Source organism: Sebastes fasciatus, chromosome 5 (assembly GCF_043250625.1).
Source record: "Sebastes fasciatus isolate fSebFas1 chromosome 5, fSebFas1.pri, whole genome shotgun sequence".
NCBI classification, from domain to species: domain Eukaryota; kingdom Metazoa; phylum Chordata; class Actinopteri; order Perciformes; family Sebastidae; genus Sebastes; species Sebastes fasciatus.
In genome coordinates, this window is record NC_133799.1 from 27,376,486 (window position 1) to 27,394,602 (window position 18,117).

The window sequence follows — 18,117 nt, forward strand, 5'->3', positions numbered from 1 at the left end:
GAGGATTGTGGGTCTGAGTAGCCAGGAAAGCATGCTGGCTGTAGTAGGACATCCTGCTATTTTTCGGCATACTGCATTTGAAATACTATGTATTGGGACATACTAAATATTTGTTCTGGCTTACTAAATGGTATGGTAGCATGAGTACTGGAACACACAGTATGCTGTAGATTGAAATGTCATGGCTTCTCTTGTTGCCTTGAAGCTGTGAGGAATCAAGGAATTGTTTGTATCGCTGATAATAAATCAACACTGTCAACTTCAATAGTCTGAGTGCTAAATTCCCCCTGAACAGAAAGCTATAAACAAAAATCAACAACATTAAGATACAATCTAGATGTTTTAGGGTTGCCACCACAACTCTTATATTTCTCAACAATCTTCAGCACATCTTCAGATTTCCTGAGTTTTGGTGAATGTAGCTTCATTCTAAACATTGCAGGTGACACTTTTCACATTAAGTCATTTTATGTTTAATGTTGACATTAAAATATTGATTAATGTACATTTTTATACTTATAAACTGCAGAAAATAAAGCTTTTAAAGAGATGCACCTCTATATGAATGCATATGCCCTACATTTTTTAAACATTTGCAAATATTCTTGATTATTTTCCTTTCCACCGTTGCACTGGGCAGCAATAACCAATGATAGCTTTGTGATAATGGAGTAAAGAAGTTATGCACTAACATGAAAGTATTCAATTTATTTTCATAATCCATCTTAGTAACATTAATCAAAACTGTATATCTGGATAAAAGCATTATCAAACACACAGTGATTTATCTGGGTAATGTAGACTTTGTGATGTGTCTTTTGAAACGCCTTTCAAATACAAAATGAAAAAGTCCTGTTCAATGTCTTCAAAATTCAAACCCGTTGGATGTTGTGTCCGTTTCCGAACACCATGGTGAGATCTGGTGTACAACTGGTGATCCAGTTGATGGAATGCATTGCACTAATATAATCTTCTAACCAGAGCGGTACATGACACGATCATATATCCTTTCAAAGTGCACACACAAGATTAAAGGGCCCACATCTACCTACAGATGCTGCTAGGCATTAATTCCTTTGGAATCACGTGTGAACTATAGTTGAGGGTTTTTCCATTCCCGCTGAAATGATCTGTAATTTAAAGAGCTTTGATTTCGGATCATCTTCAAGCGTCCAGATGCTTGGTAATACGGCGTATTTTCTCCTTCTTGTTCGCGTTGCCGTGTTTTTTCCAGGGTTTTCCCACCACCGTCTCTGTTCCAGGTTGTTTCGGGCCGACAGGTCCGTTGCCTGGCTTGTAGCCCATAACAGACTGAACCCCCTTGGAGAGCGCCCGCACATTCGCCTGAAGAGAGACATCCCATCAATACTCAAGCATTTACTTTCATATGTTTTTTATTTTATGACAACTAATAACTGCTATTAAAGGGATAGTTCAGTGTTTTTAGGTGGGGTTGCATGAGGTACTTATCCATAGTCGATCGACACAACCTCAGCTTGGAGAAGCAGACAGGAGTTACCGGACGGAAGTAAAAAAGCAATGTAGTGCTGTGTACAGGAATGGCAACAAAACGTATTTTAGCCACGTAAAAGAAAAGCCCACCTAAAAAAGTAAACATCAGTTTAAGTGTACGCTATATCTATAATATTTTCACTGGTTTACCTTGCCGTCAGACAGCTAAACAGTCTATGTTTGCAACGGGGAACTGAAGCAATATAAGAACTCTCGCCAAAGCCACACATTGAAAAAAACAGTAATTTTACCTTGCAGAACACAGGAGTTGCTGGTCTACCGCTGCCTCGATCGGTTAGTTTGTTTCTGTTATTGTGTGACTTTGGTTAGTTCACTGGAGTTACACAATAGCTCAAACAAACTAACGGATCGAGACGGCGGTAGACCAGCAACCATTGTGTTCTGCAGGTAAAATTACATTTTTGTTTTTTTTCCCAATGGAGTCTGGTTGCTTTGACGAAAAGCATAGATAGATACAACGGCTTCAGTTCCCCATCATAAAGGGCTGTCTGACGGCAAGGTCAAGCAGTGAAAATATTCTAAATATAGCATACAACTAAACTGATGTTGATTTTTTATGGTGGGCCTTTCTTTTAGGTGGCTAGAATATGTTTTGCTGCCGGCCTCATCCACAGTCCTGTATTGCTTTGCTCCGGTGCCATTTCTCCTGTCTGTTTCTCCAAGCTGGGGGCGTGCTGACCGTCATCTACTGTAGATAATACATTGACTATGGATAAGTACCTCATACAAGCCCACATCAAAACACCCAAACTATCCTTTTAAGGCATTTTTCTTACGAATAAGAAGACAGTCGACCTATCGTACCTGATGGAAGAAGTTCTTGTCAACCACATTTTCAATTCTCTTGATTTTCCTGGGTTTGTTTGTTGTTGTGTAGGAGAGGTCACAGCCGTCCGAGTCTCCATTCAGGAACTTGTTGTGCTGCGGCTGGAAGTCTTGAGCATCAATATGTGGAGGCGGATGGCAGTACAGAAGCTTTCCCTGTGAAGAGTCAACATTGTTAGGAAGAGTGTGTCAGAGAGAGGATGTTCTATTCAGGATGCACGTATTTAGTCAATGATACAAAACTATTTCATAGAACAGCTCCTCCAATATGCAGCTATATGGCCAAAGGTCCCTGCTGTCCTTTTAAACATAAAGCAATGAATTCACAATTATTATAGGTGACGCTCTAGAGGAATTAACAACCAGCATGCTGACGTTAAAGAGACTGTCTACACATTTGGTATTCAATGGATGGTTCCCTTATGCCCTATTCAACCTTACCTATTATACATAGGTAGGCAAAATCAACAACAAAATGTTCTAGCGACTGTCATTTTTCAGTTCTGACTCAGGTCTGGCACTTACCGAGACAAAATCCTTCAGGATGTAGCGGGCTGACCTGGACTGATCCGGCTGGCCATGCGCCGTCATGAAGCCTCTCATGTCTGAAATAGAGGGAAACACAATTACAAACGTTATGCTGCTCTTATCAAAGAGTTTACACAATGCTTTAAAAACAGAGCAGATAACAAGAACACATTCAAGAGCAACTTGGTTGAAGAAAAAAAAAAACATGAAGTGGGCTAATACTACATAAGTCTATGAGAAGCATGTTATTATTTGATATAAAAGGTAGATGAATCACTCTCATAGCTCCTCTCTATACAGAGCCACATGCTGACAAGTACCTTTTTTGGGCTTATTGTTAATTGATTCTCTATAAAAACACAATAAATATATCCGGTAGTCTCACATCCATACGCCATCAGCAGCTCCTCAGAGGTGGGAATCCTGTCGGGGTCTTCGTCTTCTCGTGGTCGGATGATGTTGATGCCGTAGGTGCCTTCTGCCACATGCCGAGGGATCACCTGACATATGTGACGAATCTGTTAAGGACTTAACCGAGATCCAAAAAGTTCTCATGATGTTCATATTCGAGATTCTAGGAATACCATTTATCAATATATCATTGAGAAATACATTTTGGTTATTTGAAGTCGTTATGGTATTTTCAAGGTTAAGATTGTAGATATAGTCTTAGTTCCAGATGTAAAATTGTAGTCGTTTACGAGGAAAAAAACATTTAAAGTGGCAATTTTACGAGGAAAAAAACCTCAAACTCAAAGTCATACATTTACGACAAAAAAACTTGTAAAAGTGAAAAACCGTGGTAACGCTCGTTATTATGGTAAGGATGGCCCCTGAGCGAGGCAATGGTCGTAAAAAAGATACATATACACATTTTCTTTAATAATATCTAATATCATAGAAGTTACAGGAAAGTAGACGAACAACTTCTATCTTTGAATGCACAAAGTACACAAATTCTATTTTCACTTCCTCTAAATGCCGGTTATAAACTCTACACATAGCACCTTTAATGTTCATCAACACTTCTTTCCCAAAAAAAATATCAGCTGCAGGATTCTGCAGGTGCCAACAGCATAGAAAGGATATATGTGAGACTGCAGGTACGTGATCTCTCATATGGTCAATGGGCAGGATCCCAGAGCAGATCATCTCAGCTTTGGTAGAAACAAAGGAGGGCATGACCAGACCTGGGCAGTCACAGAGGCAGAGGCCTGGCTCCACATACAGAGTCTGGGATACATGTCAAGAAAAAGCAACACAGTCAATCAAACTATAGGCTTTCTGTTGATACAATGAATTCATATTGAGAGGTTTAAAGAGCAGTCCTGTACCTGAAAGTGCTTCGTGTGTCCAGGAGTGGCTGAGACAGACACCTTCTTGTTCCTAAAAATAGTGTTGATGGTGGAACTCTTTCCCACATTAGGATACCCGACCTGTTGAATTCATACAGTCAATCAGAAGACTCATAAGGTGACTTCACAACATGCATTTTCTAGTTGATTGTATAGGGTTAACTTTTCACTCACCAGTCCCACTGTGAGTTCTCCTTCTTTACACCTGGGCCCGCTGTGAGCAGCCTTAAACACCTCAAGCAGCTCTTCCTTATGCAGCAGACGGCTGGAGTTGTGGAAGGAGGATTTACTGGATGAGCCATCAGTCCCTTTCTCTTCTTCATCTTCTGAGCAGCTGTGCCAGTCCTCCTCCTCTACACTTATCTTTACCTGCTGCTCTTCGTCTGTGCCACTCTCTTGTCCCTCTTCGTCCTCCTTTTCGTCCTCCTCCTCTCCAGCCGCCCCGTCTTGTATCATGGCTTCATTGTCTGGCTGTCCTTCCTCTTCTGGGTCACTCTCTACACACTCTGGATCCTCCACTTCCATGCCCTACGAGAAGAGACGTTTTGCATTTTGATACTGGTGTAAATATGCTAAAGAGATCTACTCCCGTTCACAAGCATTACTCCAAAACAATCTGACATTACAAACTGATAACATTCAGGTCCCAGTGATGAGGAAATGTAGATCCACACCTTTAGTTGTTCCCAAGAAATGTAAATAAATGAGTTAGCACATACATTCAAATTCACAGGTTATGTTCAACTTCTCAAACTCACCTTTTCCTCTGCGTCAAGTCTCTCGTTCTCAGCCAGGGCGGACCAGAAAACTGCCCTCAGCCCCTCTTTCTGGAAATATTTGGCCCAGACTCGCCTCTGCTCCCTGGTCAGCAGGTCGGCCTTATTCACCAACACCATGTTCTCCTTATGCTCCGACACTTCCTTTACGTACAACTCCTGGCGGCATACAACAGAGAAGTGACAAATGTTTGGTTCACATTTGGACTGTATTTCTGTAAGAGCTGTCCTCGACCAATGAAATTCTTAGTCGACTAACACTCATACAATTTTGATGACTAATCGATTAGTTGATTTAATCGACAGATCTGTGAAACTGAGTTTCTCCACAAAGAATCACACAAAAGCACCACTTTAAATCTCGTGTTTACCAGAGATGTGCTCACAAGTTTCTTAGAAATAAATCATTCATAATGAAAGAAAGCATAAAAACCAACTAATTGACTAAAGAAGTCTTAGTCGGCTAAGACCAAAATGACAGATTAGTCAACTAATAGTCAATGGCTTCTTTAAATCTAAGCACAAAATGTACTTTTATCACATTGGTTTCCCTGATGCTAACTTCCTGGTTGGCCTGCAAAAATACGTTATCCCTGCACCACTCTATATAAAATGACAGAAACAGCATTTAGAATCGGTATGTGTATCCTAATGCAGGGATAACTGTCATTGGAAAGTGTTGTCACAGATTAGTGACATACTCCTTCAACAGTGCACGCACCGTCACTTTTCCACTAAAGCAACTCTGCCAAATGTACGCACCAGGTCAGGACATCTGAACAGCAAAGGATTTCTGGCATCGACGATTACAACGACGACGTCACTACAGGAAAACACGAAAACATTTTGTCTTAAGTATTACATAAGGAGAACACATTCCTCATTAAAGATAGGTATAAGCTGACAGCTGCATAAAGCTTTTTTGTGTGTTTTTTTTTACCTCCTCTCGATCACTCTCCACAGTTGTCTCCAGAACTCCAGGTTCCTCTCAAACGGGGTGAGAATTAACTTCTGTTCCTCTTCCAGCCTTTAGAGGAAACACTTGCAGTTAGATTGCAGACACTGATGCAACCACATATTACAAATGCTGTAATTTTGTACACAACATTTTTGACAACAAACATGCAACAACTACACTACTGCTTATAAGAACACAATCTTTGTAAGAGCAAAGGTGACTGAGTTTACAAAATATTACACACTGTGCAAGCACTCGTCTCCACTCCAAGAAGCTGTCTTTCTCTGCTAGCTGAAGCGCTTCTGTACTGGTGCCTTCGTCCCAGTGGGGGCTTCAAATTGGGAAAGAGATGTCACAAAAATTAAAAGTGCAAAAAACATACAGTAGAGGGATTTCATAAAATTAACTAGATCTGTTCTTCTTACCGTCGAGGAATTCTGAGGAAATGCTTGTTGTCTTCATGCAGCTTCTTCAGCCTGGTTCGCTCCTCAGCTGTTATTAAGCCTGCTCTGGCTTCCGCTGGCACAAACTTGATGTTGAGTTTCTCTAAGAAAACACAGCAAGGAACAGTGAGAGACAGCAGTGGAATCAAAGGACAGGGTGGGTGTGGTTTTTATATAAGCCATCATAGGTTTCTACAACACCCTCACACATATTTTACATTCCTTTCATGAATTGTGTTTTAATGTTTTTTTTGTATATGTGAAACAAATAAATAAACATAAACAGAAGAGCAGTGGATAAGTGTATTATAGCACAATATATCTATCCTCTAAGATCCTCCAAGCAGTGAGGGTGAGGCACACTGTGACCTACCAGTCCATGTGCTAAATGATAAGACTATTAGGGACATGAGCAATAAGTCCATTTTATACCTAGGAAACAGTGTGGATAGCCACATTGCAGCTGCATAAAAACACAGTATCAACAGGTACAACCCAAAAAAGCATCCAGAGTGACTTTGTTTTGCATTCAGTTTGATATGATGTTTACATACAACAGCCGTGTCAGAGAATGGCACGTATTGGGGCTATGAGTACCCCTTGCCATTGACAATCTTTAGCCACAACATCCCGGTACAACATACAACCCAAGAACTACACATGACTTAAGTGTGGTATTACGTACCTGCAACAAACTCTGTTCCTGCCATTTCAGCAGTGGCCAGAAAGTCATCCATGGAACTCTGTTCTGTCACTGACTGCAGGTTCAGCCGTCCCCAGTCATAGCCATCATTCAGCTCACTGGTGTGGCGCTGCAAATGTGAAAAGTAATAATAAATAAGGCCTCCATTAATAACAAACCACACATTAGTCTAGAATTAAAGTGAGTACTACAAAATGACTGGCATGAGGACATCATTTAACTCTATAGTGTTCTGCCGAAACACTCGTGGTAGTTTCGTTTGCCAATAATGGTCTTGCATGAAAACATACAGCGGGTAATATTAGTAACATTAAGGCAGTGGTTCTCAAATGTTTTCACGCCAAGGATCCTGTATTAAACCAATGACCACAATAGTAAGACATTTTTGTCATTGTGTTACTTATGGATGGACTTATAGTGAAAATAAATTATTCCCTGTTTTACTGGGGACCCCCTTGAAACCCCTAGAGGACCCCACTTAGAGAACCACTGCGTTAGGGCATATGAACCAGTTCTAATGATCTTAAGATTGTATAGCAAAAAACAATGCTCCTTTATAATTTATCGCCATGCCGAATTTACCACAGGAGCTTGTTTATTACGAACAGGTACTATTGTAGGTACTTCAGGTTGATGTTGTGCAAAGCAAAGATAAAAATGTCATTTTCTTGAGGGAGTTTGGCGCAAAGCAACAAACCATGCTTTTCAGAACTACTACCCACGTATTGAGTGGCAGTTCAAACAGGACCGACACTGAATATGAACTCCACAATACATCATGACCAGCGGGATAACTCTCCTCTATGATTTGATTAAACATGTTTAATATAAGCTAGTTGACATACCCATGTGTCGCCCCTCTTGTTTCCTCGGCCTGCCTGCAGTCTCTCTCTGATCAGAGCTCTGCCCAGAGTGCCTGATTTCTTCTTACTCATACTCACTGATGATGCTGTCGCTCCTCTAATATAATATATATAATATAATAATATATTATATAATATACTTTACACTCACTACTTACTTTACTACTACACAAAACCTGTAATGTAATATATCTGCAGGGTGTTAAAACGCTGTCCGACTCCAGCTACTCTGCCCCATGTGCACTACGTTGTTGTCGAAAGAACCGGAAATGGGAGAAACCAATCAAGCCTCATTTCCGGACGAATCCACCTCAACTACTCGAAGATATTGATTTATATATTTTATTAATTACGAATTACCTTACTACACATACATAATTAACCACTAAAAACTCGTAATAATATCTGATTTTTCAAGCATCTACAGTGACGTAGCTGTGGTACAGTGGTACAGTCCACTTGATTGTCCAGCTATCAAAGGTGCCCTGAAGGAAACAGAACGCTACCAATATTCGTTCCTCATGTCCAACCTCAATCAGTTTAACAATAAAAATACATATAAATTCACAAATGAATGAATGAATGAAAGACTTTATTTCGAACATAAAAATAAATAAAAACAGATACAAAATAATAACAAACAAAACAACAGTAGTGGTGTCCGAAAAGGAGTAGGGAGAAGTACAATTTATATTTCCCTACCCCTTTCTCACTTCTCCTCTAATAACTCTTATATCATAGAATGATAATATAATATAATATAATATAATATAATATAATATAATATAATATAATATAATATAATATAATATAATATAATATAATATATAAACTATCCCAGATTTATTTACATCCCAAATTAAATATATGAACAGCATCCCAAGTTTATATTTACAACCCACATATCCATCCAGAGTTAAAAAGTAGATATAAACCAACCTTTAACGCAACCCTTATCACAACTCTTCCTCAACCATATACCTCCCAAAAATATATTTTTTGTATAGCTTTTTAAAGTGATTTATATTTGTGCTCAGCTTCAACCCATCACCTAACCCATTCCACAAATGCACCCCACAGACTGAAATACATATACTCTTCTTTGTTGTACGAACACAATGCTTTTTAAAATCCAATTTTACTCTTAAATGATAACCCCCCTTCCTGTCACAAAACATTTTTTGAATATTGCCCGGAAGTGAATTATGTCTTGCTTTGAACATAATTATTGCGGTTTTAAATTTGACCAAATCCATGAATTTCAATGCATGTGACTTTAACAGCAGCAAATAAAAAGTTAGTATTGCACAAAGTAACAAGTAAATCATCTTCCATCGAACAGACACAAGATTAACAAACGCACTTCTGATGTGAACCAAAAGATGGCAGCATTAAACAGCAGAATGATTTTATTACGTCTACATAAACTAAAATGATGAGCTGACTGACATAGCAAATATTTGGCTACTTTATTATAGTCTATTCAATACAGCCTATGTTTTTATTGTTATATTGTTGATGGTGATTGTGTTAGTTTCATTTTAGAAGGAGAGAACACACTTCAAATTCCAAGTTACATTTTAGTAGATATACAGTATTGAAGGGAAATTAGCTACTTATCTGAAGCCTAACTTGAAAAAAATGTGAGAGACAATGTTTACACATTTTCAAGAAAATCTTGATTTTGGTGGCATGGGAATACGGTAGCCTAATTATGCAATAGGAGCAGATTTCTTATGGAAATGTTTACCCTTTTCTTTTGTTTGTCTCCCTTTGTGTTTTCTGTCTGTGACTGTTTTTTTGTGCTGCTGCTGCCTGTCTTGGCCAGGTCGCCCCTGAAAAGGAGATTCTTAATGTAAATTGGATTCATCTGGTTAAATATATGAGACATAAAAATGACAATAATAATACATAGAAGTTACTTTGCACCCAGTGGTGATTCTCTCTTCTTTATTTTTTTTTTTTTTTACTAAACTCCTTATGCTTTTACCTCTTGTACAATTACTATAATAGTCCTATAGAAATTTAGAGGGATTTTAATATAGTAATATAGTTATATGTGTCATATTTTCTCTAGTAATAGCCGATAGATATTTATTACCACTTGTATAAAGGAATGCTGTAATATTGTGCTGCTAAATGTAAATATAATGCATGCAAAAACACATGTTTTTAATGATTAATATTAACTGTATACAACAGAGGGCAACTGTGATAGTTTCGTATCAATGAGCACGATCAATACAAACCAAACAGTCCTATATTCTCATTTGGTTCAGCCCACCCCCCCACAGTCTCACTCAAATGGTTTCTCCCTGCATATAACGCTCAGAGCTCCACCAGCAGCATCAGACTGTATCCAGAGCTACAGGACACATCACACAATGGACCAGAGCACTTTAGAGGACGAACACACGAAGTATACGAAGTCTTTAGAGTAGCTCATCAATGACCTGACAGGGGAAATAAAACACCTCTAGGATTTAGATAGCTTTAATACAAAGTTATCTTTTTCTCAGTAAATACTTTGTTGCTGTTGACTTGGAAAACAGCAATAATAAAATAAAATGCTGCCTTGGAAGAAGAACAAGTTCGATCTGATCGAGGAAGACAGCAGTAATAAGTCGAACAACAAGCAGAAGGGCTATGCTGTGAGCCTCAACTACTCGGCTCTCAGCTCCTTCGCCAAGTCCTGCCCGGAGAGCGCCCTGAACCGGGTGGGCAGCATGTTCAAGTCCAAGAGGAAAAAGGTGAAGATCACCAGCGAGGACCCCACCTACACCGTCCTCTACCTGGGCAACGCCACCACCATCCAGTCCAAAGGAGACGGCTGCACGGACGTGGCTGTGAGCAAGATCTGGACCAAGAGCGAGCAGGGCAAAAACGGCACCAAGATGCGTCTCACCGTCAGCTCGCAGGGCATCCGCATGGTGCATGTTGACGACAAGGCGAGGAGGCCGGGACACCTGTACCTGCTGCACCGGATAACCTACTGCGTGGCGGACCCGAGGTTGCCCAAGATCTTCGCCTGGGTGTACCGGCACGAGATGAAGCACAAGGCCGTGATGCTGCGCTGCCACGCGGTTCTGGTGTCCAAGCCGGAGAAGGCGAAGGCCATGGCGCTGCTGCTCTACCAGACCTCTGCTACGGCTCTGGCGGAGTTTAAAAGACTGAAAAGGAGGGATGATGCAAGGCACCAACAGCAGCAGCTCATAGGCGAGCAGACCATCCCGTTAGTCCCCATTAGGAAGCTGCTGAACGGACAATGTTACTACAAACCCCCGGTGGAGCGCAGCCGGAGCGCGCCCAAGCTGGGCTCCATCACGGAGGACTCTGTGGGAGAGGAGGAGGAGGAGAAAGCGACGATGCACTTTGAGTGTGAGGACATCCTGGACACGGAGGATGATGAGTGTGTCCTGGGCAATGGGAAACAGGAGTTGAGTCAGATTATTAACGATTTGGGAGAGATGAGCATAGGGAACGACGTGCAGACGCTGAAAGCTGACCTGAGAGTCACCAGGCTGCTGTCTGGAGAGAGCACTGGCAGCGAGTCCTCCATAGAGAGCAGCAACCAGGAGCCTCCTGCGCCTACTCACGCCTTTCAGGAGGTAAAGGTGCTGCAGGAAATTGCCTGAGTTATTTTAGGGTATTTCTTAGGCGCCTCTGTTTTGTTGAGGCACAAGAAAAACATTCCCTCCGTGTTGTAATCTGGAGCCTCCACGACTATCTGAGAGGATCCAAAAAAAAAGACAGAAGGTTTCTTGGACAATTACCACACATGGACACACAATTAGGCTACTGAGTGATATTATTTGTGTAAACAATGGAGAAACAAGTGCATGGACAGGTTGAACCAACAGCATCCCACGGCACTAATTCCATCTCTTTTATTTATTTGTTGCATCCTCAAGCTTGTTAACTTTACTTTTTTTTTTCTCTCCCTTGAAAAAGGCATTTTTCTGTCAGCATTATTTTCATGAACCTTGGGAATAAATGCTTGCACCCATCCGTCACTCAACAACAGTGCAACATAATGAGTGTTCAGTGTTTCTGCCTTACAGTAAACTGTATACTGTATACTTCATATCTGTAGGGATCTCTGTAACTAAACAGAGAGATGCTGCTGTCTGATGTGATATATCTGATATGTCTCTGACTGTTGCTCTTCATCCCCTCCAGTCTCAACCTCTCTCTCTCCTCCCTCTCTGTGGATGCAGAAAAAAGACAGACGGTTCTGGGACAATTAACTGCACATGGACACACAATTAGGCTACTGAGTGATATTTTTTAAGATTGTGTAAACAATGGAGAAACAAGTGCATGGACAGGTTGAAACCAACAACATCCCAGTGCGCCTTTAGGACGCACGGCACTAATTCCATTTCTTTTTATTTAAGAGGATTTGTTGCATCCTCAAGCTGTTTACTTTACTTAAATGGCATTTTTCTGTTGAAAGATGCTCATCACAATCCCAAAAAATGTTTTTGTTCTTTTCCTTTAAGTGGTTCTTTCAGTGGGTCTAAACAGGCATCCTTATTTCTCCTGTCAACAGCCTGTCTCTTCATTTACATTATTTTGCACTGTTGTGGAACTCATTCAAGTATTATGTTGACTACATGTACATAATGTTTGTTTTTGTCGGTATGTTGTCTGAAACATAAATGTCATATCTTTGCTGTGCAAAAGGAAAAAAAACACCTTTATGTATTAAACTGTAAAGTAAGATGTTTTAAAGTATAAATATGTTATTTTTTAAAGAGAATGTGGTTTGTTATGTGAACCTCATAGAATTATCAATAAAAAATTTAAAATTATATAAAGTCGTATGTGCAGATTTGTGTTGGAAAACAAGTAGGACGTGTTTTCCTCTGGTGCTCTTTAATATGTGGGTGGGGATTTACCTTGAGAGGCTCAAATTGAGGTCAGAGATGCAGAGCTGGGAGACAGAAAGAGATAGACTACAGGTGTTATGGCTGCAGTATCTGTGTTGTTGAACACATATATTTTACTTAATAGTCTTGGCTGGATCTGTGTCCTTTTGTGCCAAATTGCTTTCAGGGAACAGGCTGCAGAAGTTATTCAATTAAGGTACTGAAGGCCCATTCATTGTGACTGGCCCCAGGGAAGCCAGGCCAAACAAAAGGACGTCACCACAAGACCAAGCAGTTAGAGCATCACATGGGTCCTTTAATGACAGCGAGGCTGAAGCAACCGGAGGTCTTTTAACAACATACTGGCTTGTTTTTTTATTTGCTGTTACGTCTCTCCTCCTTCGGGCAAAAACAAGTGCTGTAAATCCATACTGTAATGTCGTATGTACAGAATCATACATTCAGAAGCAGCGGGTACATTTCATTCACATATTGCCCTACTTACTGCATGAGTAGTGTCACTAAAATATCAGTATATATATGGAAGGGACACTGATAAAAGATTATAGAGCTGCAGATATGAATCGATTAGTTGTCAACTATTACATTAATCAACAACTATTTTGATAATTAATCGGATTAAGTCATTTTTTAAGATAAAATATTAATAGTTTTTTATTTACTCCTCTATGACAGTAAACTGAATATATTTTTTTTAATCACTTATTATTTATTGCAACCTTTATTGTAACACCAACAAATACAGGTTTCCAATGCTGGACCACAATCTTCTTAGCTGCAGTCAAGCCTGCCAGCCAGACTTTGCGTGTTTTTTCCATAACGGAAATGCAGGAATCATCATTTAGAAGATGTGCAGCATGGTCCATTGGTAGTTGTACTCCCGTTAGTTCTGCAAGGGTACCAATCCCCCAAAAATCGGAAACTCCTGCACATACAACATGTAGAAAAGAGCCAACTGTTCCTTGAGAGCAAAATGGGCAATATGGGTCAGGTACCAGTCCCATTTGATGTCTAATTCTCAGTGTTAAATATGCTCTATGACAAAATTTCAAATGTTTATACTGATGATTTGGGTTTTTTGAAGCACCGGTAACATTAACCCAAATTGCATCCCAGTCTAAGGCTTGTCCCATTTCTGCTACGTCCCTATCCCAAGCTTTCATAGGCATATATTTCTGTGAGTTTATTTTATCATAGATATGCGACACTACATGTCTTGGAGCACTCAGTATCCAACTTAAAAAGTAAACTCTTTGAGTTGTGGACAAAATAAGACATTTGAGGACGTCATCTTGGGCTTTGGGAAACACTGATCGACATTTTTCACCTTTTTCTGACATTTTATAGACCAAACAACTCATCGCTTAATCAAGAAAGTAATCGACCATGAAAATATTCGTTAGTTGCAGCCCTAAAAGATTAGGTTACTTCCTTCTATTAAATGCCAGCTTAATATCTGATACCTACAGTGACAAAGACACACCTCTCGCGCCAGCCATGTGATCATGTGGTCATGTGGTCAGCGAGGGATGTGACTTATTAGCATCGACACCACTTCTCTCGCTGCTCTAAAAGTGGAAGACCTATCACAGTCACTTCCTTTTCACACATGGCCCACGCCTGCCAGTTCCTGCCAGTCATTCAGACAGTATCAACTGGAACCCACAGATATTGTTGTATTGATGTACGTAAGACATTAGAGTTACGTCCACCAGGGCCGCACCCGAGCATGCAGGGATACTCCCACCCCCCCCAGAGCCAGGCCACATTCTCACTAACACCACCAGCTCTGACGGGGCTGAATAAGACATGGGCAGGGAGAAAACCAGAGGAGGAGGTGGATATGGGGATTGTTATCTGCACAGACAGTGTTTCACCAGCTGACACAATCCCATTGGCCACGCTGAGGCATTCACTGAAAACAAAAACACCCCCACCACGGATTTAGAATGAGATCCAGAGACAGAAGGTTAATGTGTTTCAGCCAGCGGTTGGCGAGTCCTATAAAAAGCTTCACAGCAGCTCATTATGAATTGATGTGCTTTCACGACACACACACACACACACACACACACACTAAATCGTTGCTGTATTCGTGGCTTGTCAAATCCTGCATGTGAGTTGAAATAGCAACAGAGCGCAGAAACCCACACTCTTCCTCTTGTGGTGTGATGCCCTGTCTACACCACCTGCAGCCTAACAGAAGTTTGACCTTATACTGCGAAGATATAGCATGACATCATCAGCATATGCCCAGCTCAATGCAATTAGTGGAAAGCCGCATAAACATATAGGTAGACAGAGCAAAAGGTCATTCGTCTACTACTCCTGCTTTTTACAGCTGCTCCATGCATTTACAGTTCAACATTTCTCCTTGATCTACTTTTTCGTGCAGCCTGTCTCGAGTCACACCTCTGCAAAAGCAATCGCGGTCTCGCAATCTTCCAGGATTACCTGGATGTGAGCCACAGGTGCAGCCAGCCCACTCACGCAATTAAACGATTCAAAGTGTTTGTTGACGACAAGTGGTTGTAGAGCACGTTTCAAGCTGCCAAGGGAGAGAGGAGCGGAGTTCCTGGCTGATAAGAGAGATTTCTTAATATATGTCACATTCGCTTTTACCTCAAACAAATACTCTGGTGTTTGCTTAACCTACTGCCATGAGTGTGTACTGTGAGTCACAGGGAAAGAGGCTGCATATGCAAGAAGAAAATTGTCTGGCTATCACAGAAGCCAAGTGTGTTGTTTCTAATACTTGCCCATCTTTCATGCTGTTATAAAATTTGCTATCTGGGAATGGACAGAAGACATTTTTTTTTATGCATTATGAAAGAAGATATTGTGTATCTTTTAAGAGTTTATAGGTAATAAAACATATGAACCATGTGAATTAACTTATAATCTTTATATTAAAAACAATAAAAACAACAAAACTGCAACAAATTATTATTTTCTTATTGAGTATTTTGAGGATAAATTGTCTATAACAGTGGTTCCCAAACTTTTTCACGTCCCTTAAACTGACACAAATTAGACTATGATTTTGTTCCAGGGTCCCTCATCTGACAGGATTTTTGCTTTTAGATGTTTTATCACAGAAAGTGTATGAAACCCATGGCCAAAATACTCATACAGTAGATTCTGTTATTGTGTTACTTATAGATGGACTTATTGTGAAAATAAGTTATTCCACTTTTTGCCGGGGCCCCCCCTGGGCATCCTGGGAACCCACCTTGGGAACCACTGCTCTATAAAGTCTGCAAAATAATGAAAAATTGTGAAAAATGCCCATCATTATTCCCTAAAGCCTGAGAACAACAGTCCAAAACCCAAAGATCTTCTATCACAAAGAAAGGCGGCAAATCTTCAATACTGAGAACCTAGAAATGTTTGGCATTTTTGCTTTGAAATGGTCCTGAACAATTAATCGACTGTCAAAATAGTTGCAGATCAATTTTCTGTCAATCAACTCACTGATTAATGGACAAATCTGTACAGCCCTACTGCTGTTAGCTATTTACTAACAAGTGGTGGACGAAGAATTCAGATTCTTTACTCAAGTAAAAGTAGCATTGCTACTTTCCAAGTAGCACTCCTGCATTCAAGATGTTACATCAGTAAAAGCATGAAACTAATAACAGAAAACTTAAAGTATCAAAACTAAAAATTCTCATCATGCAAGATGGCCCCTTTCAGAATGTCATATGACTCTATACTGTATATACTATTATGTAACTATTAATACTGATGTGTCAATGTGGAAACTACTTTAACTATTTTATAAACTGTTGAGATGTTTAATTGTAAAAAGGCATCATATTTTCAAATGATCATTTGTTTTATATACCAAATCTTAATCTGCCTGACACTTGTCACTGAGCTGTGCTTTTTTCAGCGCTCCAATGACGCGGTGAAGCAACACTTCAGCGGCGACAATGTAGAAGGCCACACTGGTCATTTTGTTGCTTTTGTAGCATTAGGTGTGTGTGTGTGTGTGTGTGTGTGTCAGACAACACAGAGAGGCAGCTGTTGGTTCTAAACAACAATGGTGGCTCCTGTAGAGGTTAGCGTAGATGCTGCAATAGCAGTTATATCAGAACTGGAGAGTATTTCTTCTTTGAAAGAAGAGCAAAGAACGGCACTGAAGGCTTTTCTCGATGGAAAAATATGTTTTCGCTCTTCTCCCGACTGGCTTTGGCATGAGTTTGATTGACAGATGGTTCATCCAATCACCTGCCAAGAAATTTTTGAAAGTGCCTATCCTTTTCCAAACAGTTTCCAATGACGGCTGGTTCTGTGTAACAAAGCATCTGGCGGGTCAGGTTAGGAGAAAGTTCCATACAATCAAAATACTCAAGTAAAGCACCTTAAAGTGCCTTAAAACTGTATAGTGCTCGAGTAAATGTACTTTCTACCGTATATAAGCATACAGCACGGTTCAATGAACATGAAGTATTCTCTGGGTATTTGCCACTTACTGCTCTCTGCAGTGATGCCCTGTGAACACATGAAAACCTTTCATCAAGATAAATCACGAGAGAATTGCTCTGAGTACAATAGCACTCGTCAAACAGAGAATAAATGACGATCGCTGTCTGGTCTGACACAGAAGCAGGAGAGCAGAGTTTCCTAATTATCTGCTAGTGGAACGCAGCCGCGGGCCATCGCTGTACCAGACCATCATCACCACCAGTGCCAGGCAGTCACACAGCTTCATTTTTAACCACGTCATAAAATCTGTTTGTCTATAATGCATGAGGAGAGCCGTTAGTTAGTTAGTGTGGCCGGATCTGATTACAGTAGCATCACTAAGACGTCAGAGGGGTTGAATCAGAGCATAGAGGGACGGTGACCTTCGCTACACGGTGGAAACATGAAAAAACAAATCTCTAGGACCAGTGGAAACATGTCCCAGCATGCCCTCAGATCATAATGAGATGCTTGACAGTGTCTCAGGTGAGGAGGAGCTGGAAGTGACACTACTATTTGTAGCATGAAGGTGTGTAATTAACATGCTCCTCAACTACAGACACATTCATAACGGGGTTATTTTACACACAACTTAGAATTAGAGGTGCAGCAGACCTTATCGGCAAAGTTGTGCTGAACTTTGTTGGCCTTTTTTTTGGAGGGGATGAGTTACTTTGACCCTATACTTCAAAGGAAGACAGACAGTACCAGACAATGTCAGTGTCAGAGTCCACTTACGATTTTACCAGGATGCTGTGAATGTGAGAAGGA

At 40.4% G+C, this 18,117-nt stretch overlaps 3 protein-coding genes across 4 annotated transcripts in view; 2 read left to right on the top strand and 1 right to left on the bottom strand.

Moving 5' to 3' along the window:
* The window catches only part of bmb (brambleberry), a 401,249-nt gene that overhangs the window by 171,553 nt on the left and 211,579 nt on the right, over positions 1-18,117 (top strand). The gene's annotated exons all lie outside the window — the stretch shown is intronic.
* Positions 408-8,231, bottom strand: lsg1 (large 60S subunit nuclear export GTPase 1). The gene is made up of 14 exons (XM_074636228.1): positions 7,967-8,231; positions 7,104-7,230; positions 6,401-6,521; positions 6,220-6,306; positions 5,958-6,044; positions 5,780-5,840; positions 5,000-5,176; positions 4,416-4,769; positions 4,221-4,322; positions 3,985-4,119; positions 3,272-3,404; positions 2,884-2,963; positions 2,338-2,514; positions 408-1,344 (listed from the first exon to the last, which is right to left on the bottom strand). The coding sequence occupies exons 1-14, from the start codon at positions 8,054-8,056 to the stop codon at positions 1,165-1,167; spliced, it is 1,911 nt and encodes a 636-aa protein (XP_074492329.1). The 5' UTR covers positions 8,057-8,231; the 3' UTR covers positions 408-1,164.
* Positions 10,310-12,795, top strand: fam43a (family with sequence similarity 43 member A). The gene has a single exon (XM_074636223.1). It carries the CDS (start codon positions 10,552-10,554, stop codon positions 11,617-11,619), a length of 1,068 nt encoding a protein of 355 aa, XP_074492324.1. The 5' UTR covers positions 10,310-10,551; the 3' UTR covers positions 11,620-12,795.